Consider the following 21,982-nt stretch of genomic DNA (forward strand, 5'->3'; position numbering starts at 1 on the left):
GCCGCATTCTTCACAGACCAATCAGAATTTTGTATACTAGAATCCTTCAAATCGTCAATCTATATCTAATTATATAGTTCTGATCCAATTCCTCCTTCAATTATTGATGCATTTATTGAATGCAGAGAGAGATTGGAGCAGAGGATGAAAGATAGATTGACACATACAATTAAAGATTAAAGAAATCCTAAAGAAAAATCCTCCAGAGTTCTCAATTGCAATGCAAATTAAATCCTCTCCACCATAATCCACACAATTTAAACTCATCTGGAAGACATGGTTTACTAACTGCCCACCACACATCTGCACTAATGTTGAGTTTAATATACTAACTGCCCACCACACATCTACACCACACATCTGCACTAATGTGGAGTTTAATATACTAACTGCCCACCACACATCTACACCACACATCTGCACTAATGTGGAGTTTAATATACTAACTACCCACCACTACACTAATGTGGAGTTTAGTATACTAACTACCCACATCTACACTAATGTGGAATTTAGTATACTAACTGCCCACCACACATCTATACTAATGTGGAGTTTAGTATACTAACTGCCCACCACACATCTACACCACATATCTGCACTAATGTGGAGTTTAGTATACTAACTACCCACCACTACACTAATGTGGAGTTTAGTATACTAACTACCCACATCTACACTAATGTGGAGTTTAGTATACTAACTGCCCACCACACATCTACACCACATATCTGCACTAATGTGGAGTTTAGTATACTAACTGCCCACCACACATCTACACTAATGTGGAGTTTAGTATACTAACTGCCCACCCCACACATCTACACTAACGTGGAGTTTAGTATTTTAACTTCCCACTAATGTGGAGGATAAAGTTTACAATCTACATTTCACCATCAAGTTATGCTGTGCGTTGCGTTAACTATTTTTTTCCTCTGTGCGTATGTGTGTGTCATTTTGTATGTGTGCTATGTGCTTGCTATTCTTTTGTGTGTGAGTGTATGTGTTTGCTCTTGTGTGTGTGTGTGTGTGTGCTTTCTCTTATGATGTGTGTGTGTGTGTTTGTGTGCCTTCTCTTATGTGTGTGCGTGTATGTGTGCTTGCTCTTGTGTGTGTGTGTGTGTGTGTGTGTGTTTGTGTGCATGTACGTATGTACGTGGTTGCTCTCTTGTATGTATGTGTGTGTGTGTGTGTGTGTGTGCTTGCTCTTTTATGTGTGTGTACATGCGTATGTGTGTGTGTGTTTGTGTGCTTGTTGATTTTTGTGTGTATGCTCTTTTATGTGTGTGTGTGTTGACAGTCAGAGCACATTCCTCCTTACGATGTTGTTCCTTCCATGAGGCCAGTGGTGCTGGTGGGGCCATCACTCAAAGGTTACGAGGTAAAGCACACACACACACACACACACACACAAACACACACACCTCACATACACACACACTAGGGGTGTAACGGTACACAGAAGTCACGGTTCGGTTCATACCTCGGTTCGGACATCACGGTTCGGTACAATGGAGGCAAAAGCAAAACAAAAATGCAGAAAGCAATTTTGTTTTATTGTGCATGTCTCAGGCTGTACCACCTACTGTAGTGTCATACAGTCTCTTCCCTGAGCTATCTGCAACAGCCTGAAGTGTGTAAGATGTAGGCTAAACAGTACAATAAGTACCCAGACTCCATCTGTAACTTGTAAACAAAATAAGACAATGAGTTATAAAACTGAAAATAGGCCTACAGCATCTCTTATTTCTGAAAGTGCAAATGACATAGAATAATGATTTTTAAAAATCCACTTAAGCAAGACCTTCAACATCTGTGTTGAGTTGTATATGGAAGGGTCTACAATTTGCCTCAATATTTTCAGTGTGTGTACAGTAATAATCAAGCCTACTAACTGTGAAAATATCACACTATTTTGCCTTATTTTAAAAAACGAAATTGCTCCTTTCATTTCCTAAACAGACTACAACTAGAAGTCACGTGACTTTGCCCTTTGACGTTAACTCACATAGACTGTTCTATATATACAGTCTATGTTAACTCACCGTAGCATGGTTTGTTTATTAGCCTAGTTAGCGTTGTCACTTTCTTTTACTGTCTATGCACTAAACACTACCAGCTCCTCATGTGAGAAGTTACCCCAACATAAAGGTAATTACCACACGATTTACATAGCTTTCTGTCATTACGAAATCATTTCATTTAAGCCATAGGTTTTGGCCCTATTTGTATGTGTATCAAAAGGCTGCTGAAGCGCATGGGAATTTTTTTTTTCTCGTTTTAGTGATTGGTAGCCTACATCATCATCTGGTTGATGGCTTCGAATATGTGTAGCATATATTTCCACTCACATATATAACAACTGCTGAACAACGCCGACACACAGTTGCATCTTATCCACCACTCTCTCGCCTGTACTACTGTAACTGAAGTTCACAAACTTGCGATCTTAAAGACCAGCGGATCTTCTAACTCTTGCGGGTCGCCACCTTAGTGCTGCTAATGACTGACTGACTCGACCGACGAGACGACCTGACAAAAAAAAAACATAGGCGCCAATCAGAGCTAAGGCAAGGCTAGAGATTAGCGTTAGGTGTCGCTAAAGAACTCCCGTAACTCTCGCTACTTAACAGTAATTGTGCATGACATTAATTAATCCGCACACGAGTTTTGTGTATTTTTATACCGTGTATTCTCCGTGTAAATTCAAGCACCGAACCGTGACGCCCGTACCGTTTCGGTTCAATACGAATACATGAACCGTTACACCCCTAACACACACACACACCTCACATACAGCACACACACACACACATACACACCTCACATACACACACACACACACCTCACATACACACACACACCTTGGTTTTGGTTATAGCCTACCATGCAGTGTGACAGTAGGCCATTTCTGTAAAACAAACTAATTTATTTGTGAAACTTTATGCAGTAGAACAACACGCAACTAGGCATGCAGGACATAATGTTATTAGGAGAGAGAATGAGAATAAGAGTGCAAGCACACACGCAACCAGCAAAGGATTAGCGAAACACAAGACAAGATTTCAAGATACATTTTTCCTTCGAAAACAGAAATGGTGAAGGCAGCAAGGTAGGCAAGAGAGATACATTGCTGGTCAAAACGTTAGATAAGAACTGGTTGGCTGAATGAAGCACATACACTGTTTAAAGTCACAGACACAATGAACCAAAGTAACTTTTATGCATGCACAAACCTATATGGCCTATACATATGGCTGTGTAGCCTGTGTGCCATAACATTTATGCCTGCAGCCACCTGCTCACTAGCCTATAAATCTAGATGCACCCTAGCGGCAGCAATGTGGGTCTGGCTCGTCAAGCTACCTAGATAGATAGAGATAGATAGATACTTTATTGATCCCCAAGGGGAAATTCAACTGCTCACGGCTGTAGGCTAAAAGTTTAACATGGGCAGGTGGCATGGGCAAAGTATCAGCATTATTTTACTTAGCGACTTGTCAATAGGTCTTGTACCTATTCCAAAAAAGCTGTTCCAGGTCAGTATATAAAGCTATCTATTGCTTGCTTGAGGTCTGGAATTACATTTACTCAGTTTGGCTGGGAGGGCTTAGTCTACCAGTGCCGCATTTGTGACAAGTTACTGTATGTTGGTCATGCCTGTTTTGTGGCTGTCATACTTTTAAATGGCTTCGTAAGAACATAGAACATTGCACTACTGCCATCTTCTTATTTCCCATATATGGCTTTTCCTGGAGGGGTGTCTTTATTATTTTAACTTCTCGCGTCTTCAGCTTCTTTAGCGTCTCCATCTCTACAGTCTCCACCCATGTGGCGAGTAGGTCTACTGTATGCTTCAACCAATGATATCTTTGAAAAAGCAATTATGAGTTAAATATTGATGCTAGCCTTCTCGTGATACTTCAAGTATTTTTTAAAATAGATATTTTTAATTAATTTTAACTGACCTGGCCGCAAATGACCCGAATATCATTAAAATATTTTTTATATGACTCATAACCGCGGTCATCCGCGGTTGACCGCTTAATTTCGGACGGTCCGCGCAACACTGACACACACACACCTCACATACACACACACACACCTCACATACACACATACACCTCTCACATACACACACACACATCTCACATACACACTCTATGTGATTTTATGTGCGTGACATTCAGGGCCAGATGTACGTACATTTGCGAAGGTAGCGTTATCAGCGCCATGGACACACCGCAGATTGCGAACGCTATTAGACCCAAGTTTCCGTCGTATTTATCAATCGTTCAATCCTTAGTGTAAACTACACCTTTCTCTGCCCTTCTCCGCCCATAAACGCAATTTATGAACGTCCACAACTGAATGGCAGCGCCTACAAGTGCAGTTGAATGAAGTTAACTGATGACAACATTAAAAAGAATCAAACGTTTAGCGATTACCATACATGATTAGATGTCAACAAGCAGGGAGATAATGAAGATCAGTAGTTCTACTCAAACTACTTGTGCACGTAGGCTATGGAAGATTGGTCAAATCTAGCAAGTAGGAAAGTTTAAGTGAATGACGTGAAAGTGAAAGTAAGACATGCGAAAGGCCAACGAAAGTTAAGGTTGCTTTTGGTAGTACAAATACTTTCACCACAAAAACTGGTGTTCTAAATAGCGATTCTGTTGTCTTTGAAAGGTTCTCTTATTGACGCATTGAACTGCAATGTGGATTAACACCTACTTTTACAAGGCGGAAGTATTTAGGCGCAGAATAGACGTGCGCTTTCAGGAGCAGTCTTTGTACATACCGCGGAATACATAACTAGGCGCTCTTTACTCTTCCCCTCCCATTTTTTTACGCTAAACTCCCACTTTACCCTGGATCCTCCCATGAATGCATATGCATGACATGACAATCACAATCTGCCACTTTCAGCTCCCGCGACAGGCAGTTTGCACTTTTACATCATTGCGGCCTGTTTGTCCATACCTCGCAATGATTTTACACGCACATTGCGAAACAAATACGCCTGAACGCAAAAGCGTTAGTACATCTGGCCCTCAGTGTGTATTAGGGCTTGTTAGGTGAGCAGAGTGTATTCTCTTATTTTTGCAGGTTACTGATATGATGCAGAAAGCACTTTTTGATTTTTTAAAACACAGATTTGAAGGACGGTGAGTAATGACGCCGGGGTAGTGTGTGTGTGTGTTTGTGTGAGTGTGTATGAATATGTTTGTGTGTGTGTGTGTTTGTGTGTATGAATATGTGTGTGTTTGTGTGAGTGTTTATGAATATGTTTGTGTGTGTGTGTGTGTGTTTGTGTGAGTGTGTTTGTGTGAGTGTGTATGAATATGTGTGTGTGTGTGTGAGTGTATGAATATGTTTGTGTGTATGTGTGTGTGTGTGTTTGTGTGAGTGTGTATGTATAATGTGTTTGTGTGTGTGTGTGTTTGTGTGTATGTATAATATGTTTGTGTGTGTATGTATAATATGTGTGTATGTATAATATGTTTGTGTGTGTGTTTGTGTGTATGTATAATATGTTTGTGTGTATGTATAATATGTTTGTGTGTGTGTGTGTGTATGTATAATATGTTTGTGTTTGTGTGTATGTATAATATGTTTGTGTGTGCATGTGTGTTTGTGTGTATGTATAATATGTTTGTGTGTGTGTGTGTATGTATAATATGTTTGTGTGTGTATGTATAATATGTGTGTGTGTGTGTATGTATACTATGTGTGTGTGTGTGTATGTATAATATGTGTGTGTGTGTATGTATAATATATGTGTGTGTGTGTATAATATGTGTGTATAATGTGTGTGTGTGTGTGTGTATAATATGTGTATAATATGTATGTGTGTGTGTGTATAATATGTGTGTGTGTAATGTGTGTATAATGTGTGTGTGTGTATGTGTATAATGTGTGTATGTATAATATGTGTGTGTGTATGTATAATATGTGTGTGTGTGTGCCATGTTGCACCCATAGTATATAGTTGTAATGTCAGAATTGTTCTTCTTTTTTCTTCTCTTCTTCTGTTACTTCTTCCCCTCCATCTCCCCTCTCTCTATCTCTCTCTCTATCCCTCCATCTCCCCTTTCTCTCTCCCTCCATCTCCCCTCTCTCTATCTCTCTCTCTATCCCTCCATCTCCCCTCTCTCTATCTCTCTCTCTATCCCTCCATCTCCCCTCTCTCTATCTCTCTCTCTATCCCTCCACCTCCCCTCTCTATATCCCTCCATCTCCCCTCTCTCTATCCCTCCACCTTCCCTCTCTCTATCCCTCTATCTACCATCATCAGGATCTCAATCACTCGTGTGACTGCAGATATTTCTCTTGCAAAGCGCTCTGTTCTAAACAACCCCACCAAACATGCCATCATAGAGCGCTCAAATGCACGCTCCAACCTGGGTGAGTCACACACACACACTCCAACACACTCCTGGGTGAGTCACACACACACTCCATCACACTCCTGGGTGAGTCTGGATTAGGCTAGAGGGCTCTTGTTTTGAAAGCTCTTTGCGAGAGCAGGGTGGATGAGAGAGGTGCGTTTGCGGGAGAAACAGATGGTTCACTGCACTCCCGCAAATTAAATATATGCGTAAAATAACATAAAAATTATTGAAGTAGTGTATATAATTATAGTTGAGCTGGCTATTGTGTTATGCAGCATTAAAAAACGGGGTTTCAGCATCCTAACTGACGGATATTGTCGTTTATACTACTTGGGTTCAAGTATTTCCTGCCGCTGCTTTGCCAGAGGAAGAGGAGACCACTAGGCTACTTCAGCTAGAATATTACCATTTAACGAACACCCTGACAAATGGCATATTATGTTCAAGTCAGAGAGATACAGAAATGTCTACGTGTCACACATTTACAGAAAGGCTAGCCCAGCTTAGCTAATGAAATGTGTACGTTTTCACATACAGAAAGGCTCGCCCAGCTTAGCTAATGAAATGTGTACGTTAATGGGTGGTCACACACACACACACATGCATACACACACACACACACTCACACTTCTCTAATGGGTGGTCACACACACACTGACACATACATACACACACACACTCTCACACTTCTCTAATGGGTGGTCATACATACACACAAACACACACACACACACACACTCACACTTCTCTAATGGGTGGTCACACACACAAACACACACACATGCATACACACACACACACACACACACACACACACACACACACACACACTCACTCTCACACACACACTTCTCTAATGGGTGGTCACACATACATACACACACACACTTCTCTAATGGGTGATATTGTCTGTGTGTGTGTGTTAGCGGAGGTACAGAGCGAGATTGAGCGCATCTTTGAGCTGGCCAGGACGCTGCAGTTGGTGGTGCTGGACGCGGATACGATCAACCACCCGACTCAGCTCAGCAAAACCTCACTGGCACCCATCCTAGTTTACGTCAAAATATCTTCTCCAAAGGTACACGCACAAACACGAAAAGTAAATGCACACAAACATGCAACACATTCCTGCACACACACATGCAACACATTCCTGCACACACACACGCAACACCTTCCTGCACACACAATCAATCAGCCAATCAGAGCTAAGGCAAGGTTAGAGATTAGCGTTAGGTGTCGCTAAAGAACTCCTGTAACTCTCGCTACTTAACAGTAATTGTGCATGACATTAATTAATCCGCACACGAGTTTTGTGTATTTTTATACCGTGTATTCTCCATGTAAATTCAAGCACCGAACCGTGACGCCCGTACCGTTTCGGTTCAATACGAATACACATCTACTTCTGTGGATAACATGGGCTGATACTACATAGGCCAGTCATTACTTTTATAATCATGGGGCAACGCTTTTTGGCGAATTCGATTTAGGCTAATTCACAAACGAAACAGGCATGAGACTCCTATACAGCACAGCTGAACTCACTGCTCACTCAGAAGAATAAAAAGGGACGTTACATGCCATCACATCAGAGTCTCAAAAAGTCTCCAAAAACGCCAGAAAAAGTAGCTAGATTTGTCGCTAGTCGCTTTTTACAAAAAAAGTCGCTTGGGGGGTCTGAAATCTCGCTAAAAATGGCGACATTGATATTATTGATATAGATATTGCAATTTAATTTACAGGGATTTTAAATGCCAAGTGTTCCTATATTCACTATGTAACAGCATTCCACCAATTCAATAAATAAACACACTTCGGTCTCAAAAATTCCCAGGTATGCCTGCAGTAGCCCGCAGACAGTTTTTGTTTTATACAGTGGGCAGTGCTTCGACTTGGCCAGCCTTCCTCGCGGTCCGTGCGTGGGATCACGCGGTATCACGCGACTTTAATTTGTATTTTTCCAGTGACGCTGCAACAACCCAAACAACCGGCAGATGTCTCAAGTGAGCAGGGTGTCTCGTAAAAAGAAATGGAGCCTGGAAAACCCTACACAGACTTCACTACAGACTTTAGCAGACTGGTTTAGAAATAATTTAATAGCCAGAAATATGCCTGCCTTGCCCTAATAAAGAAATATTTGGTTAACTGCGAGTGAATCCCGTTTGCAGCCGTAGAAGAAACGCAGGACAAATTAAACATTCTGGTTTTCTCCGAGTGCAACGATGATAGACAGACATCATTTGGACAAAATATAGAGCATATTAACCTCCATTGCTCAGCCAAATGCCTTCCTATTACGTCCTGTTATCACGGAGTTACAGGCGATAAACGATTTTTGATGGTCACAAGTTTACTTCATTAGCGTTTATTTTTTTGATTATTAAAGAGTGTATTTCATAGCATAGAAATCTCGACGCGCCCAGGGCTAGTCTAGCAACTCTCCGTTGGCTTGTGAGCTCCAGAAATCGAAACTTAATCAGGCCAATGAAATCGTGTATAGAGTCGTTAGGTGGGCTTAACATAATGATTGATGGCAGAGTTGCAACGGTTTGGCTTGAATTCCCTGCTACTTGAAAACAAATAAGATGGATGTTGTTATTGGCGAACAGTGTGACACGAGTTAAGCTTTTATTAAGTTGACAAACGTTTGAACTAGCCAACTAGCTCCGCTTGTGGGAAACGCATGGGACTCATAGCACTGTCGCTGTCCTATTGCGTGCAGAGGGAATTTGAAAGACAACTGATTATCCCGCCCCTCGGACTGAGCACTGCGAACGGTGAGTGCCCAGACCCTACATTTTAATGTGGGTCTGGCTCGTCAGGCTATGTTTTTCATTTAAAGGCTTGACTTCGTGCTTATTCACTAGAGCATTCCCAGACGTTCACATTGCATGTTTGTTTGTAATAGATGCAACCGCGAGATACGCTTGTCATAGGCGCCGATACCGTGGATGATATCGCTCGAGCACCCACGGAAAACATTGAGCACCCACGTGTGCCAGCTTACAGTCCCGGCTAAATTTACATTCATTTAAAATCAAACATCGCAGTTAATGTTAAATTCAGCATCTCTCATAATGTGATTGGCTATGTTGCTGTCAATCCCCTACTCCATATACTAACCACCAATGAGAGCGTCTCTCGTATGAAAATTCCTGACACTTCCCACCTGAAGAATTAATGCAAGGCTTTGTCGGGTCTTCAGCCCCGAATGTTTAAAATGTATATAGCCCTGAATATCATTTTAAAAGTAGTCTGACAAAGCTTATTGTTTTGTGACACAGCTAAACACTGGTACCTCATAGCACGTCTATAACATAGCCTAGGTGGTCGCAACTCACAAAAGTAAAGCAGATAGAAAGAACTCACGCAAATCTAGCCTACAACACGCAGACAGCTTTATGCACAAAGGAGAGAGAGCGCGCGCACAGGTGCTTTATGATTGTTGGCTTCTGATGGTATCTTGCTAGTTCACTGAACTGCATTAGGTGACACAAATGGTATTGCCTTTATCTTATAACTCCTTGTCTGAGCGACTACCAGGCCTATGGTCTTTAAAAGTCAGATGTTCCCTGACAAAGACATTTGAAAATTAAGAATGTTTATTGACTTGAAAAATACACTAATTTTTGCAAACTCCCTTTATTCAACCCTTGAAGACATCACGGTCTGGTGCGCTATGTAGATAGTTTCTCGTACCATTTAATTTCTCAGAATTTAGGTCTACTAGGCCTACAATAACGTCATCACCAAATACATCCTTAATTTTTAGTTGATCAACCACAAAGAGTAGCATAGGCCTACTGTGCACAGTGCACTGACGACTGTAGCAGCCCAAGGTAACCAGTTGTTGTAGATGAAGGGCAACCACTTGTTTCAGATAGTCTGGACAACATATTACCTGGGTGTTGCCTACGTTATTAATTAATGGTAGCCTACAATAGTTAATGTATACAATAGTTGTATCACATAACATATTAGTTGGCTCAAAGACTAGGGAATCAGGCTGGAGAGTGTGTTGCTTTTGCGGGATCGAATCCAGTTTAATGCTAGTTTTCAAAACATATTTTTTTACATGTCTTTTGTCCGAGTGGCTGTAATGTAGCCGAGCGCTCATGGCGTTTGAAATGGTGACTTCAAACCGCCTAAAACAATTTGTTTGTGAATGTCTGACAACTGCTGCAGCGCATGCACGCGCAAGGAAACCAGTAGGTGGAGAAACCAGAAGGCACACAACACCGGAACAATTTTAAGGCTATTTCGCATAGGCTACTCAATGGTGCTATTTCAGACGCATTATAGCGACCCCCACTCACCGGGGTTAGGTGGAAGGTGTTAATAGACGATTGGCGTATCCTACAGTGGACTAGGGCTGTCAAAATTGCTCAAAAATGACGTTCGAATATCCCCCTCTAAAATAAACACATGTATTCGAACATATTGTAATATCTAGGCTATATTATTTGCGCATCATGTCAGTGACGCACATCATGTCATCTGTTTTTAACTTTTTGTATGGTTATTGCTTGACAGGGGGGATCCCAAGCAGCTTTCAGCCATAAGGCTACTTTGAGAACATTTCCTAATTCACCCGACACTGATATTCAAAATGTTGAAACTATTTCGGCATAACCTATAAGCAGTTTAATTAAATGTAATGTTAGTTGTAAACAAATGGGCTAGTTGGTGAGGCTTGGCCTCACAGATGCGCTCGTGCCTTAAATGGCACGATTCACATTGGCTGGGGGGCAGGGGGGGCCATCAGACATTTGTTCCCAAGGGTCTATGAATTGTTAATCCGGCCCTGCCTCCAACAAACGCAACTTTCTACCTCTGAGACAGCTTAAAAGAAGTCGAGAGGACTCCTAACTCACTAAGACCTACTTACTGTAGGCTGCGCAAACCACAGGCCTTTTTTTTGGGCAAGCCTGCATTCGAGGCAGGCCTTCTGTTGAAGAATTTTATATAAATCCTGCGCTAACAGTAATCCTCCTACCCCCCGCTACCACAGCTGTGGATAGTGTGGCATGCACACGCTTTATGTCTCCTTGCAAACTAGGTCTTCAAAAAATAACAACTTGCCAGATATGCCTTCATATCTTTGGGCTTCATTCAGCATTTTGTTCTTCCACTGGAAATTACTCTTCTATATTTGCTGCCTGCTGCATCCTTTCTGTTTGTATTGTTTAGAAAACGTTTGACGTCTTGAGTTAATGCATTAAACATTGTTTGCTGGTAACCAGCCACAAATAGCCTACAGATTCTTGCGTGCGTACATTCTCTATTCTCTCCAAAATGTGCCCGTTCTATAGGCTGGCCAAGTGCGTAATTCTGCGGCATAAAGCAGATGTATTTGTTTATTGTACAGAAAAATAAAAATAACCTGTCAAGCAGTCAATTGACTACATTGCAGTCAATAAGTAGGGCAAATTAATATACGAAACCAAAACGTGGGTCATAGTTGTCTTAGCCTCTGCTGTGAGGTCAAACCCATGAACAAAGACGCATTGACATCTGCAATAGAGTTTTTTTGGCGAAACAAACTCACAGCCGAACGTTGCAATACATACATAGACCATCTGGACAAAGTCATCAACAGAGTCAAGGGAGAGGCAACTGGCATGTGATCTCCCCACGGGCCAATGGATGTACAAGTTTTCTCCTGTGCCTACGATATTTAATCCAGTGTTTTGTCAAGTTGCTAAATGCTATTCATTTTAACGAATTTTTATGATAGTATGAAGTACTTTTTGTATAGGCTACTATCTTAATTGCTTTATACTCAATACTTGACCAATGGCTATTGCATCTGTCTATTGAAAGTGAGAATGTGGCAAGTGATCTACTGTATAGGCTTCATAAAATAAAATAAACAGATTGCTAATGGCCTACAAGCTGATCTGGGGTGCGTTTCCCATACAACTACGGAGTTTTAAGGAGTTTATTTAAATAACACTTGCCTCTGCATCTTCTACTATACCGCTGCGTCGACGTTTCTTCTGTGATTTGAGAAAAGCCCGTAAAAGTCCTGGCAGGAAGCGATTACATCAACGTTTTTTGGTATATCCAGTTTTTAATATTTTTTTCGAAGTATTTACAACTTAGTGTTAACTAATAATTGTTGCAAGCTGGGCTACGAACAAAATATTAGTGCATTCCTGATCTACATCCTTATGCATGCTTCCTGCCAGGGCTTTTATGGGCTTTTCCCAAATCACGGAAGAAACGTCAACGCAGCGGTATAGTAGCAGATGCAGAGGCAAGTGTTATTTAAATAAACTCCTTAAAACTCCTGGTGCACTTACAAACTTTCTAATGCCTCGTTATTGGACTAAAGGTCATAGTTGTACTACTGTAGAAGTTTCGTACCATTCAGGGCATTATTAGTGGGATAATTTACGAGATAAAAGTTGGTTCCATTACGACTGCAGAACGTCATTAGTTTCTGACAGCGCTACTCAACCAGGGTTCGACCAAGGGAAAAAAGGTTCTGGGAAGGTTTGGCTCGGGGTCATGGTGCAAAGGACCCTAGGGTGAAATTACTCCGAACCATCGTTTTAACCTATTTGGAGTTTGTGCGCGTTCACATAAAAGGGGCGGGTTGCAGCGCAAGTCACCACTTTCAATGATGACGCGATCACCTTATTTTACGGATGAGGAATGCAAAATTAATACGTCGGCAGCAAACAAAGCAAGGCAAGGTTGTTAGCAACGTTTGCAGATCGGGTAGCCTAAATGCCTAAAAGTAAAGTTTTATTTCCACATGTTCCTCAAATATGTGTTACGGAGGATTAATAGCTTGCGGAATGTCTGAAATGAGTTGCAATAATTAAATAATTTTGAGTTCATAAAAAGGCCTACAGATGTAACACAATTCAGAAGTGGGCATATAGTTTAATAAGGATAATTGAAAGTTTAAGTAGCCCCCATTGACTGATTTAGCCTAATCCTGTGGACATTCCAGATGTAACACCAGTGCCAAACGCACATGGCAGCAGAAAATGAAACACAAAAACATTATTCAGAATGGTAGGTTTATATAGTTATAGATTGCATTAATATTTCTTAATTATGAAAATATGTTGTATGCTTATAGCCTTCACTTGGCCTCTGTTTTACAGCTAACAAGAAAAAGGTGTCTTTGAACACTACTGTAGGAGGAAAGGCACCAGAGTGTTTTACAGTAGCAGAGGAGTTGGCCATCGCAAATAATAGTGGAAGGCCGATTATGGAAGGGGTTGAGGGAGGTATTCGGTCGGATCCTGGTGCTTTGGAAATGTGCAGCCTTTATGTGCAGGGTAATATGACAATAAAGTGTTATGTTAAAATGGTGATTTTAATGTATTAGGCTACTGTATGTCCGATTTATTTTCGGACATAGGCCTACAGTATTCTTGCTCAGATCAGATGTTCAGCATCACCGATAGAATAATTGTCCACTGACAAAATATCTCAACGAAAGGTACATTCGTAAGGCTCTATCGTAAGAGCATTGCTACGTCGGGTGAGAAACGTCTGCCTCGATCAGCTGACAATGATAACGAATTCCCTCGGCTGAGAATCTATATCTTTCATAAAGAATATTGTCCGGTAATGCCAGTGGATTCTGGCGGTCTCTAAAAACCCTCGCCCTGCGAAGAGAGCCTGTAAGTGCAGCAAGCTGACTCATTAGCCTAGGACCTCAAAGTTCTTTCGTACTCAACACAAAACGTTATAAAATAAGTCTTGAATCAAAAGTTCTTCGTTTGTCTGTTTACTCATGAATTTCGAATCACAAAGCATAAAAAAAACTTAGGATCTTTACTTTTCTTAGATTAACTGTGTAGCTCCTGTATGAATGTTCTATAATTGTTCTGATCTCCCGTATGAATGTTCTGTGTAGGTCAAAAGACTGTGTTGTTCCAAAGTCCAGTGGCTTCTGACTGTTTCGCGGGGTTCTTTTTATTTTATACTAAATCTAACAGCCAATCAAATTACATCATTCTTAATTACTGGTGAACTGTTTACATTCCAATTTCTACATTACGTTTGCAACACAGGTTTTCTCAGTTCTTACAAAATAAACTCAAAATATTATTAATTCCATAGAAATGGCTTCAACATAGCCCCTCACAATTTGCGCTCCAATGTCATATGGATCATACAGGTACGCAGACATTGTCTCAGGAGAAGTTGTTAGTGGAGGGGTGGTACTTATAAAGGGTGTGGTTAAACGGAAACCTCGAGTAAAACAAGACCATAACCTGCTCGGAGCAGGTTTGAGATGCAGCGTAAATTGACATGGCAGCATACTTCGGTTAAAACCTATCCACCTTCTGTAGTACGGGCTAATCAAGAAGTTACGCCACACGTGATCAAGTTACTCTCGAAGTTACCCAGATAAGCCAGTAACCCCGCTTCGTAGTACAGGCCCCTGTACCTTGCACAGATATGGATGTGAGTGTCTGTTTGTGTGTGTGTTGACCTGTACCTTGCACAGATATGGATGTGAGTGTCTGTTTGTGTGTGTGTTGACCTGTACCTTGCACAGATATGGATGTGAGGGTCTGTTTATGTGTGTATTGACCTGTTCCTTGCACAGATATGGATGCGAGGGTCAGTTTATGTGTGTGTGTTCAGGTTCTTCAGAGACTGATTAAATCCAGAGGGAAGTCCCAAGCCAAACATCTCAATGTGCAGATGGTCGCCGCTGACAAACTTGCTCAATGCCCCACGGTGAGTGCCACTGTGTGTGTGTGTGTGTGAGAGAGTGTGTGTGTGCTTTTGTGTGTATTATAAAATGCTTTTCTCTTTAAGATCAATTTTTTCATATTGACTGCAATGCTGGCATGCTCATGCCCCTTGGCCTCTGCCATGTGTTGTGCACAGGAGATGTTTGACATCATTCTGGATGAGAATCAGCTGGAGGATGCGTGTGAGCACATGGCCGACTATCTTGAAGCTTATTGGAAGTCCACGCACCCATCCAATGAGGCTACCGCCAATCAACTGTCTGAAATGCAGGACTCCACCATTGACCTTCCGGTACAATCATTTGCAATTTATCCTCAAACATATTCTTCATTAGAAGTATATACATGTACTGACTACCTTTAGTCTGATTAGAAGTATACATTACTGACTACCTATAGTCTGCAAGAGCAATGTGGAAATTGTAGGCTGGCACTGCTTTGTTTACATTGTGTTGATCTGCAGTGCATATTGCCCTAGCAACAGAATGGCCTCTATTTTGGCGATCAGAAATGGAAGGGCAGAGGCATAAAGTTTATAGACATTACATGTGTGGCCAGTCCACATTCACTAATTTAACAGCGCGATTATGTGATCAAACATTAGGCGCTTGGCGCAAAAAGGTTGTTCTTATGTTTCTTAATCAGTCATGGGTGTGTTTTCTGCATAACATCCTTTAAACCAAGGAGAATGACATCTGTCATAACGGCAAGCAGCGCAACTTCAAACAGCACATATCTCTATTTTGATAGTCAGTGGCACATTTGAAGGAATCTGCTTGCACGCGAGACTCACGAAACCATGCTTTACCAGGGGTATGGGAAACACTGGAGTATAGCCTATACGCAGATCTGCACTCATCTATTATTTGAACTCACAGGCAAAGTGAAACAAACGTCATTGTGGTCTCATAGTCAACGACAAAACTGTTCTACACAGTTAATTACTTTCACTATTGACTGACAAGGTTACCATCGAAAACATATCCTGAAAAAAGACACTTACCCCAATAATGTTCGAATGACTAAATAAAAATCCTAAGGATATTTATCCTGCAGAGGAATTGCTGCTTACATCTCGTGACAGTGCATCTTCAGCTGTGCTTTATATGCGTCTTTACCTATAGATCAGGTGTAGGATAGCGATTTTTTGATCAGGTGTCAGACCACACCTTATGCTGCTAATTACCACACACCTGGGTGCAAGGTTTAATAAAAGTAAGAAAAATCCGCCACTGACTACACCTGTTGCGCCGGGTGCAAGATAGGGGCCAATGTCGTCAATGTGCTAATGTAGTTAATGTGCTAATGTAGTCAATGTTCTAATTGACGGAGGACAGTCATGGCTGCCCGTGTAGTAGGCAACACAAAGGGACCCAACAGGACTCACCAGTTAGTCGGTGTGAAAAGGTGTGCATTCACCTTTAGTTTGCCCAGCTGTGTGTCTTTCAGTCTGTGTGGCAACTGTTGAAGAAGCGTTTCGCGTTATTATAGGGAACTGTTGAAGAAGCGTTTCGCGTTAACGTAGGGAACTGTTGAAGAAACGTTTCGCGTTATCATAGGGAAGAGAGGTTTGCGTTATCATGGGGAACTGTTGAAGGAGAGGTTTACGTTAACATGGGGAACTGTTGAAGAAGCGTTTCACATTATCATAGGGAACTGTTGAAGAAGTGGTTTGCGTTATCATAGGGAACTGTTGAAGAAGTGTTTCACGTTATCATAGGGAGGAGTGGTTTGCGTTATCATGGAAAACTGTTGAAGGAGAGGTTTGCGTTATCATGGGGAACTGTTGAAGGAGAGCGTTATCATGGGGAACTGTTGAAGGATAGGTTTGCGTTATCATGGGGAAGAGAGGTTTACGTTATTATGGGGAACTGTTGAAGGAGAGGTATGCGTGATCTAGAGGTCACTGGCTCTAGTTTGTCTTCTGCTGAACCTGAAGGGGAAACAAAGGATCCATTGTTATTGTTGGAACAAGGTAATAACTCTCCCAAACAATATACAATTAAATCCTCCCGGATGGCTTCACATTAGACACTATGGGGCACTCATCCAGTTGACTAACTAGCACAGGCTAAATGATAGCCTGCCAGATGGGCACGAGTTGTCTGATTTATGGGGCACTCATCTAGTTGACTAACTAGCACAGGCTAAATGACAGATGGGCAGCTCTATCTGTAGGCAGCTAATGTTACATTTCTGTAGTCACACTGAAGGGCCACAGGGGGTCGTGACAGTAGACACTCATTCTGTTGGTTTGAGAGCTTATAAAACACTTCACACTGGCTTCTTGAACATGCATAATGTCACACAACAGCCTTTGGGGCTGGGCCAGGACAGGGCATTTTTAGTTCATTTGGGCATTTTAAGTTCCTATGTTTGAAGTTAAAAATAACAATTTTTAACAACATTACCACAGTAAAAAACAGACAGTTTTTGTTGAAAAAAAAAGGTTAGTCCAGGCTAAGCCCCACATGGCATTTACGTGTTTGCTTTCAAATGTAATGTTGTAATTAGATTATTAAATAATTGTTGAACTGGCAATGCTATCCGTTCATTTACTACTTATACATGGCTTTCTATGCAATGTCACGAAAACATGCGTGCGCAATTAAGAGGCAGAAAGCACCACAGAACAGCATAGAGCAATGCTCTCCATGAAAATAATAAAATTAGTTTTTGTGCTGAAAACTGCACCAATTCGAAATCACCTATCCCCTATATCCCTAACGGAATGCATGTCTTCTCCAAAAATGACAAAATACGATGTTATATTAATAATGCAAATGAACGGCAAACTCTGAAATAAAGTCTGAAATGAGATGTTATTATCATTAAGACAACAGGGGTATACAAAAAAATCAGATTGTAGCTTACAGCAGCCGACTATTTAGGTTAAGTTTATAACGTTGTGGACAGCCACCAAGCGTCTTCTGCCCAACAGCTGCGCGCGCATCTAGTTTTGTTGCTAAACGGGAAACCCGTGTACAGGTCAGTGCACTCTGGACTTGAATCTAAAGAACATCCTGGTTTGTGTACCCCATAGGGTTAGGGTTATCTAAAGAACATCCTGGTTTGTGTACCCCATAGTCTCATTTTGGTTTACAATAGCCACCGTGTGAATAAAGCGAATTCAGTAAATTAGTCAGTTATGTGTAGGTAGCCCATATTTCTATTAACTGCCTCAATTGTCAAATGTAGAATCAACTACATTTGTGACAAGCAAGAGAGAAAGGAGGAAACAAATGTCTTTTTATTACCTCATCATTTCAACTGGTCCTGTGCTTTTTTTATCTAAGGTCAAAGGTCAAACTTTCCACACACAACGCAACTGACATAAAGGACACACAGGACAAACTTTAAGCAAATCAACGATTGAGTCTCAGATCAGAGAAAAATGTAATGATAATGTAAGAGCAGATGTGAGGAAATCAAGGCAGTCTAGTTTTTGATCACCTGTGATTGTGATTACGAGTTGATTTGCGATGAGGAAATCAAGGCAGTCTAGTTTTTGATCACCTGTGATTGAGATTACGAGTTGATTTGCAATGAGGAAATCAAGGCAGTCTAGTTTTTGATCACCTGTGATTGTGATTAAGAGTTGATTTTGGGGTGAGATTTCTTTCGGGAGATAAGAGTGTGAGATTGAGGCTGATTTTAGGTTGAGATTTCATGTGGGCGTGTGAAAGAGTGAGATTGAGGCTGAAGGTCTGAATGTCACGCCAGATATGTGAGTTGGCAACTCAGGTGCAAGAGTTAGCTGGTGTGTCTTGATGATAGATTTGATTGATAGATTCATAAATGCTAGATGTTTCCAAGTATTTGAAAGTAGGGCTTTGTGTGTGTGTGAGTTCATTCTGGTCTGTGCCTTTGATTTATGTGGATGCAAACAGGAGACATCAGAGGACTAATGATATCAGGATAAGGTGAGTGTTGTCATGTGATGTCATCAACAGGTGGTGTGTTGCCGTTTTTCTTTAGAAATGGACCTCTCTGTGTGATGTCATCTCTGTGTGCTCTCCGAGTGTGATTATCAGGAGAATCGGTCAGCCTCTTTGACTTTTCTGTGTGCTTAAGTATACTCCCATGGAACGGCTGTTTAAATGTCATAACCAGGATGGTCCGGACTGTGTTTCATGCAGCTAGAAAGTTTTGTGTCCAAACCTTGTGCATTTTTAAGCACTGCCCCCAGGTTAATTATTAATTCATTTAGCAGATGTTTTAATCTAAAATTCCTAACACTACACATGCATATTCATTACTCTGCTCTTTGGGCATAACACTGCTCTAGACCCACTGATAAATGTTTCAATAAATCATAGCTGATTACAAGCCAGCAACAGTTATTTCATAAATATATCTTTGTAAATATATTTGATGTAGTTTCACACAACATAGAGATGTTATTTCACTCCTTTAAAGAGAGGAATGTGCGTAGGGCTTTATGAGTATACTTAAGCCCTAAATGTACTCTGGAATCATTCAGGACTCTTTAGTGCCTGGACACCCTTTTCTAGATTATAGGATGGAAGTTCCTTCTGCTTGAAATTCAGCTCAAGACTCAAGTCTTAGTTGTTTGCATGTTCTGATGTGTGTGTGTGTGTGAGTGGTTTGCTCTGGAAAAGATTGTATTGTTTACCAATAAACTGGGAATAAACTCTGGAGTATCATGGAATTTTATTAAAATCTATTCCAGACATGGAAAGTCAGGGAATTACATCATTTTTGGGGAAAAGTCAGGGAATATCAGGGAATTCCGTTGTAGCAGTTTAAAATTTACTTGCCAAAATACATTAATACAAATATATTTCCACTCACCATTGGTGTTTATCCGGTTATTGCCCATTTATTAATTTCCCAAAGGGTTCTGAAAATTTAGGATTTTTGTCAGGGAAAAATCATGGAATTTCACATTTGACTTAAAAGTGGGAACCCTGGAATACACATACTTGCCTGGGAATCTGATATTCATCACTGATTTGTGTGTGTTCGTTTGTTGATGTGTGTGGGTGTTCGTTGATGTGTGTGTGTGTGTTTGTTTGTTGGTGTGTGTGTGTTGTCTCAGGTGGTTGGAAGAGAGGGCAACAGCACGGGTCCAGAGGAGCGTAAGGATCACCATCAGCACCATCATCACCATCACCATCAGCACCATCATCGTCATCGGCAACAACAGGAGCAACAAAAGCAGCATCAGGACGAGCAGCCACGGAGCTCTCGCAGCACACACACACACCCCCACTCCTCTACTGCACGGACCAAACACCACAACTACCACCACCACCATCGCAGCAGAGCACGGGGCCAAGGGCGTCTATCTCGGCAGGACACTCTGGAGAGTCAGGACTCACAAACACACTCCATCACACACACACACACACGGCCTGGGCCTCCCGAGGAAGGGCAGCATCAGACGAGTCGCCATGACCACCATCACCATGGAAATGAGGGGGAGCCACATGAGCACAACTCACGCCCCTCACAGATCAGGCCACGCCCATGAGGAGGGTCTTCAGAGAGCCTCGGAGCACTGAACACACTCTTCTGACGTCATGGGCACTCCATTAACTCTTTACACACACTTCCTCAGAGTGACCATCCCTCTCCTAACACACTGACCGGTCATTGTGATCTCGCCCGTATCGCTGTCACAGATGCCTAGTGACCCTACCCCTCACTTTTCACACTTTACAACCCCAACTCTCAATTTGGTCATTCTGATTACAACCCCAACTCTCAATTTGTTAATTCTGTTTACAACCCCAACTCTCAATTTGATAATTCTGATTACAACCCCAATTCTCAATTTGTTAAAACACTTTGTTGGAATCAGAATTATCATCACAATTTGCAATGCAGGAAACTGCACCTCCCCCTGTTGAACCTGTTAAGCCCCAGTGTCTGTGTGGTGTGTCCAAGTGTTATCCTCTTAATAGTGGAAATTTTCTTTTTTCACATGTCCGTTTCTGGCACCCAGAGGGTCACTAGTGCTTCCTATCCAAAGGCCATTCACTGAAGGGTCAGTCAGGATTAAAGGAGCAGTTTGTATTGTTACCGAACGTTCTGCAGGCCAAAATCAAAACACTGGTGAACATTCTCAAGACTACCTAGACGCAATGCTCTTTGGGGTTGCCAGATGTAATGCAGACTTTGCTAACGTTAGTTGACCTGCAGCTGCTTTAACGTTTCTCCAACCATGACCCAGCTACACATTACGGAAACAGTGAAAACAAAAATACCTCTCTAACCAACGTAACATATTTAGCTGAAGTTAGCGATGCAGATGAAGTTTAGCCTAGGCTACCTGTTGTGGAGAAATATGGCCAGCTCTGCGTCAGACTTGATATTCTTCATTTGACGAAGACGTCGCCATCTCAGGAAGGCTCCTCCACTTAATTGGTTTCTTGTTTTATGGAACAATATTTTGGAGATTTTGGTGTATGGAAGAATATTAGACTCAAATGTTTTGTACGTGTGTATCACATTTTGAAACTGTATAAATTATTTGTAACTGTGAAAATGATCAGTATAAGTAATTGTCAATATTACAAATATGCCCTACACTTACAAATCTCCTTATTGGCTAGCCAAACCTGAGCATCGCCATTGGCTTTTCAACAGGAAGTGCCAGAACAGTCTCAAAAGTACTTGTACTTGCAGAAAATGTACTTGTGCGAGCGGCAGAGATTCGTAATGGCAGAATAGCTTCGTAATTGAAAGACAGTAACTATGGAAAGTTTAGTACCTGTGGAATATATTTGTAAGTGAAGGACATATGAGTAATACTTAAAATCATTCGTGTTATTTTTATGTTAAATCACAAATCAGTTTTACAGTTACAAATCCTGATACACA

At 41.4% G+C, this 21,982-nt stretch overlaps 1 protein-coding gene across 3 annotated transcripts in view; it reads left to right on the forward strand.

Moving 5' to 3' along the window:
* cacnb2a (calcium channel, voltage-dependent, beta 2a) overlaps nucleotides 1–20,955 on the forward strand; it is a 67,973-nt gene extending 47,018 nt beyond the window's left edge. For all 3 annotated transcript variants that reach the window (XM_042067303.1, XM_042067304.1, XM_042067305.1), the window contains 7 exons: nucleotides 1,301–1,381; nucleotides 5,113–5,171; nucleotides 6,302–6,411; nucleotides 7,325–7,476; nucleotides 15,021–15,116; nucleotides 15,270–15,425; nucleotides 20,196–20,955. In XM_042067303.1, coding sequence (XP_041923237.1) covers nucleotides 1,301–1,381; nucleotides 5,113–5,171; nucleotides 6,302–6,411; nucleotides 7,325–7,476; nucleotides 15,021–15,116; nucleotides 15,270–15,425; nucleotides 20,196–20,630 — 1,089 coding nt within the window. In that variant the 3' untranslated portion in view covers nucleotides 20,631–20,955. The remainder of the gene's footprint in view (nucleotides 1–1,300; nucleotides 1,382–5,112; nucleotides 5,172–6,301; nucleotides 6,412–7,324; nucleotides 7,477–15,020; nucleotides 15,117–15,269; nucleotides 15,426–20,195) is intronic.
* The last annotated feature ends 1,027 nt before the right edge of the window (nucleotides 20,956–21,982 follow it).

This window comes from Alosa sapidissima, chromosome 17 (genome assembly GCF_018492685.1).
Source record: "Alosa sapidissima isolate fAloSap1 chromosome 17, fAloSap1.pri, whole genome shotgun sequence".
NCBI lineage: Eukaryota > Metazoa > Chordata > Actinopteri > Clupeiformes > Clupeidae > Alosa > Alosa sapidissima.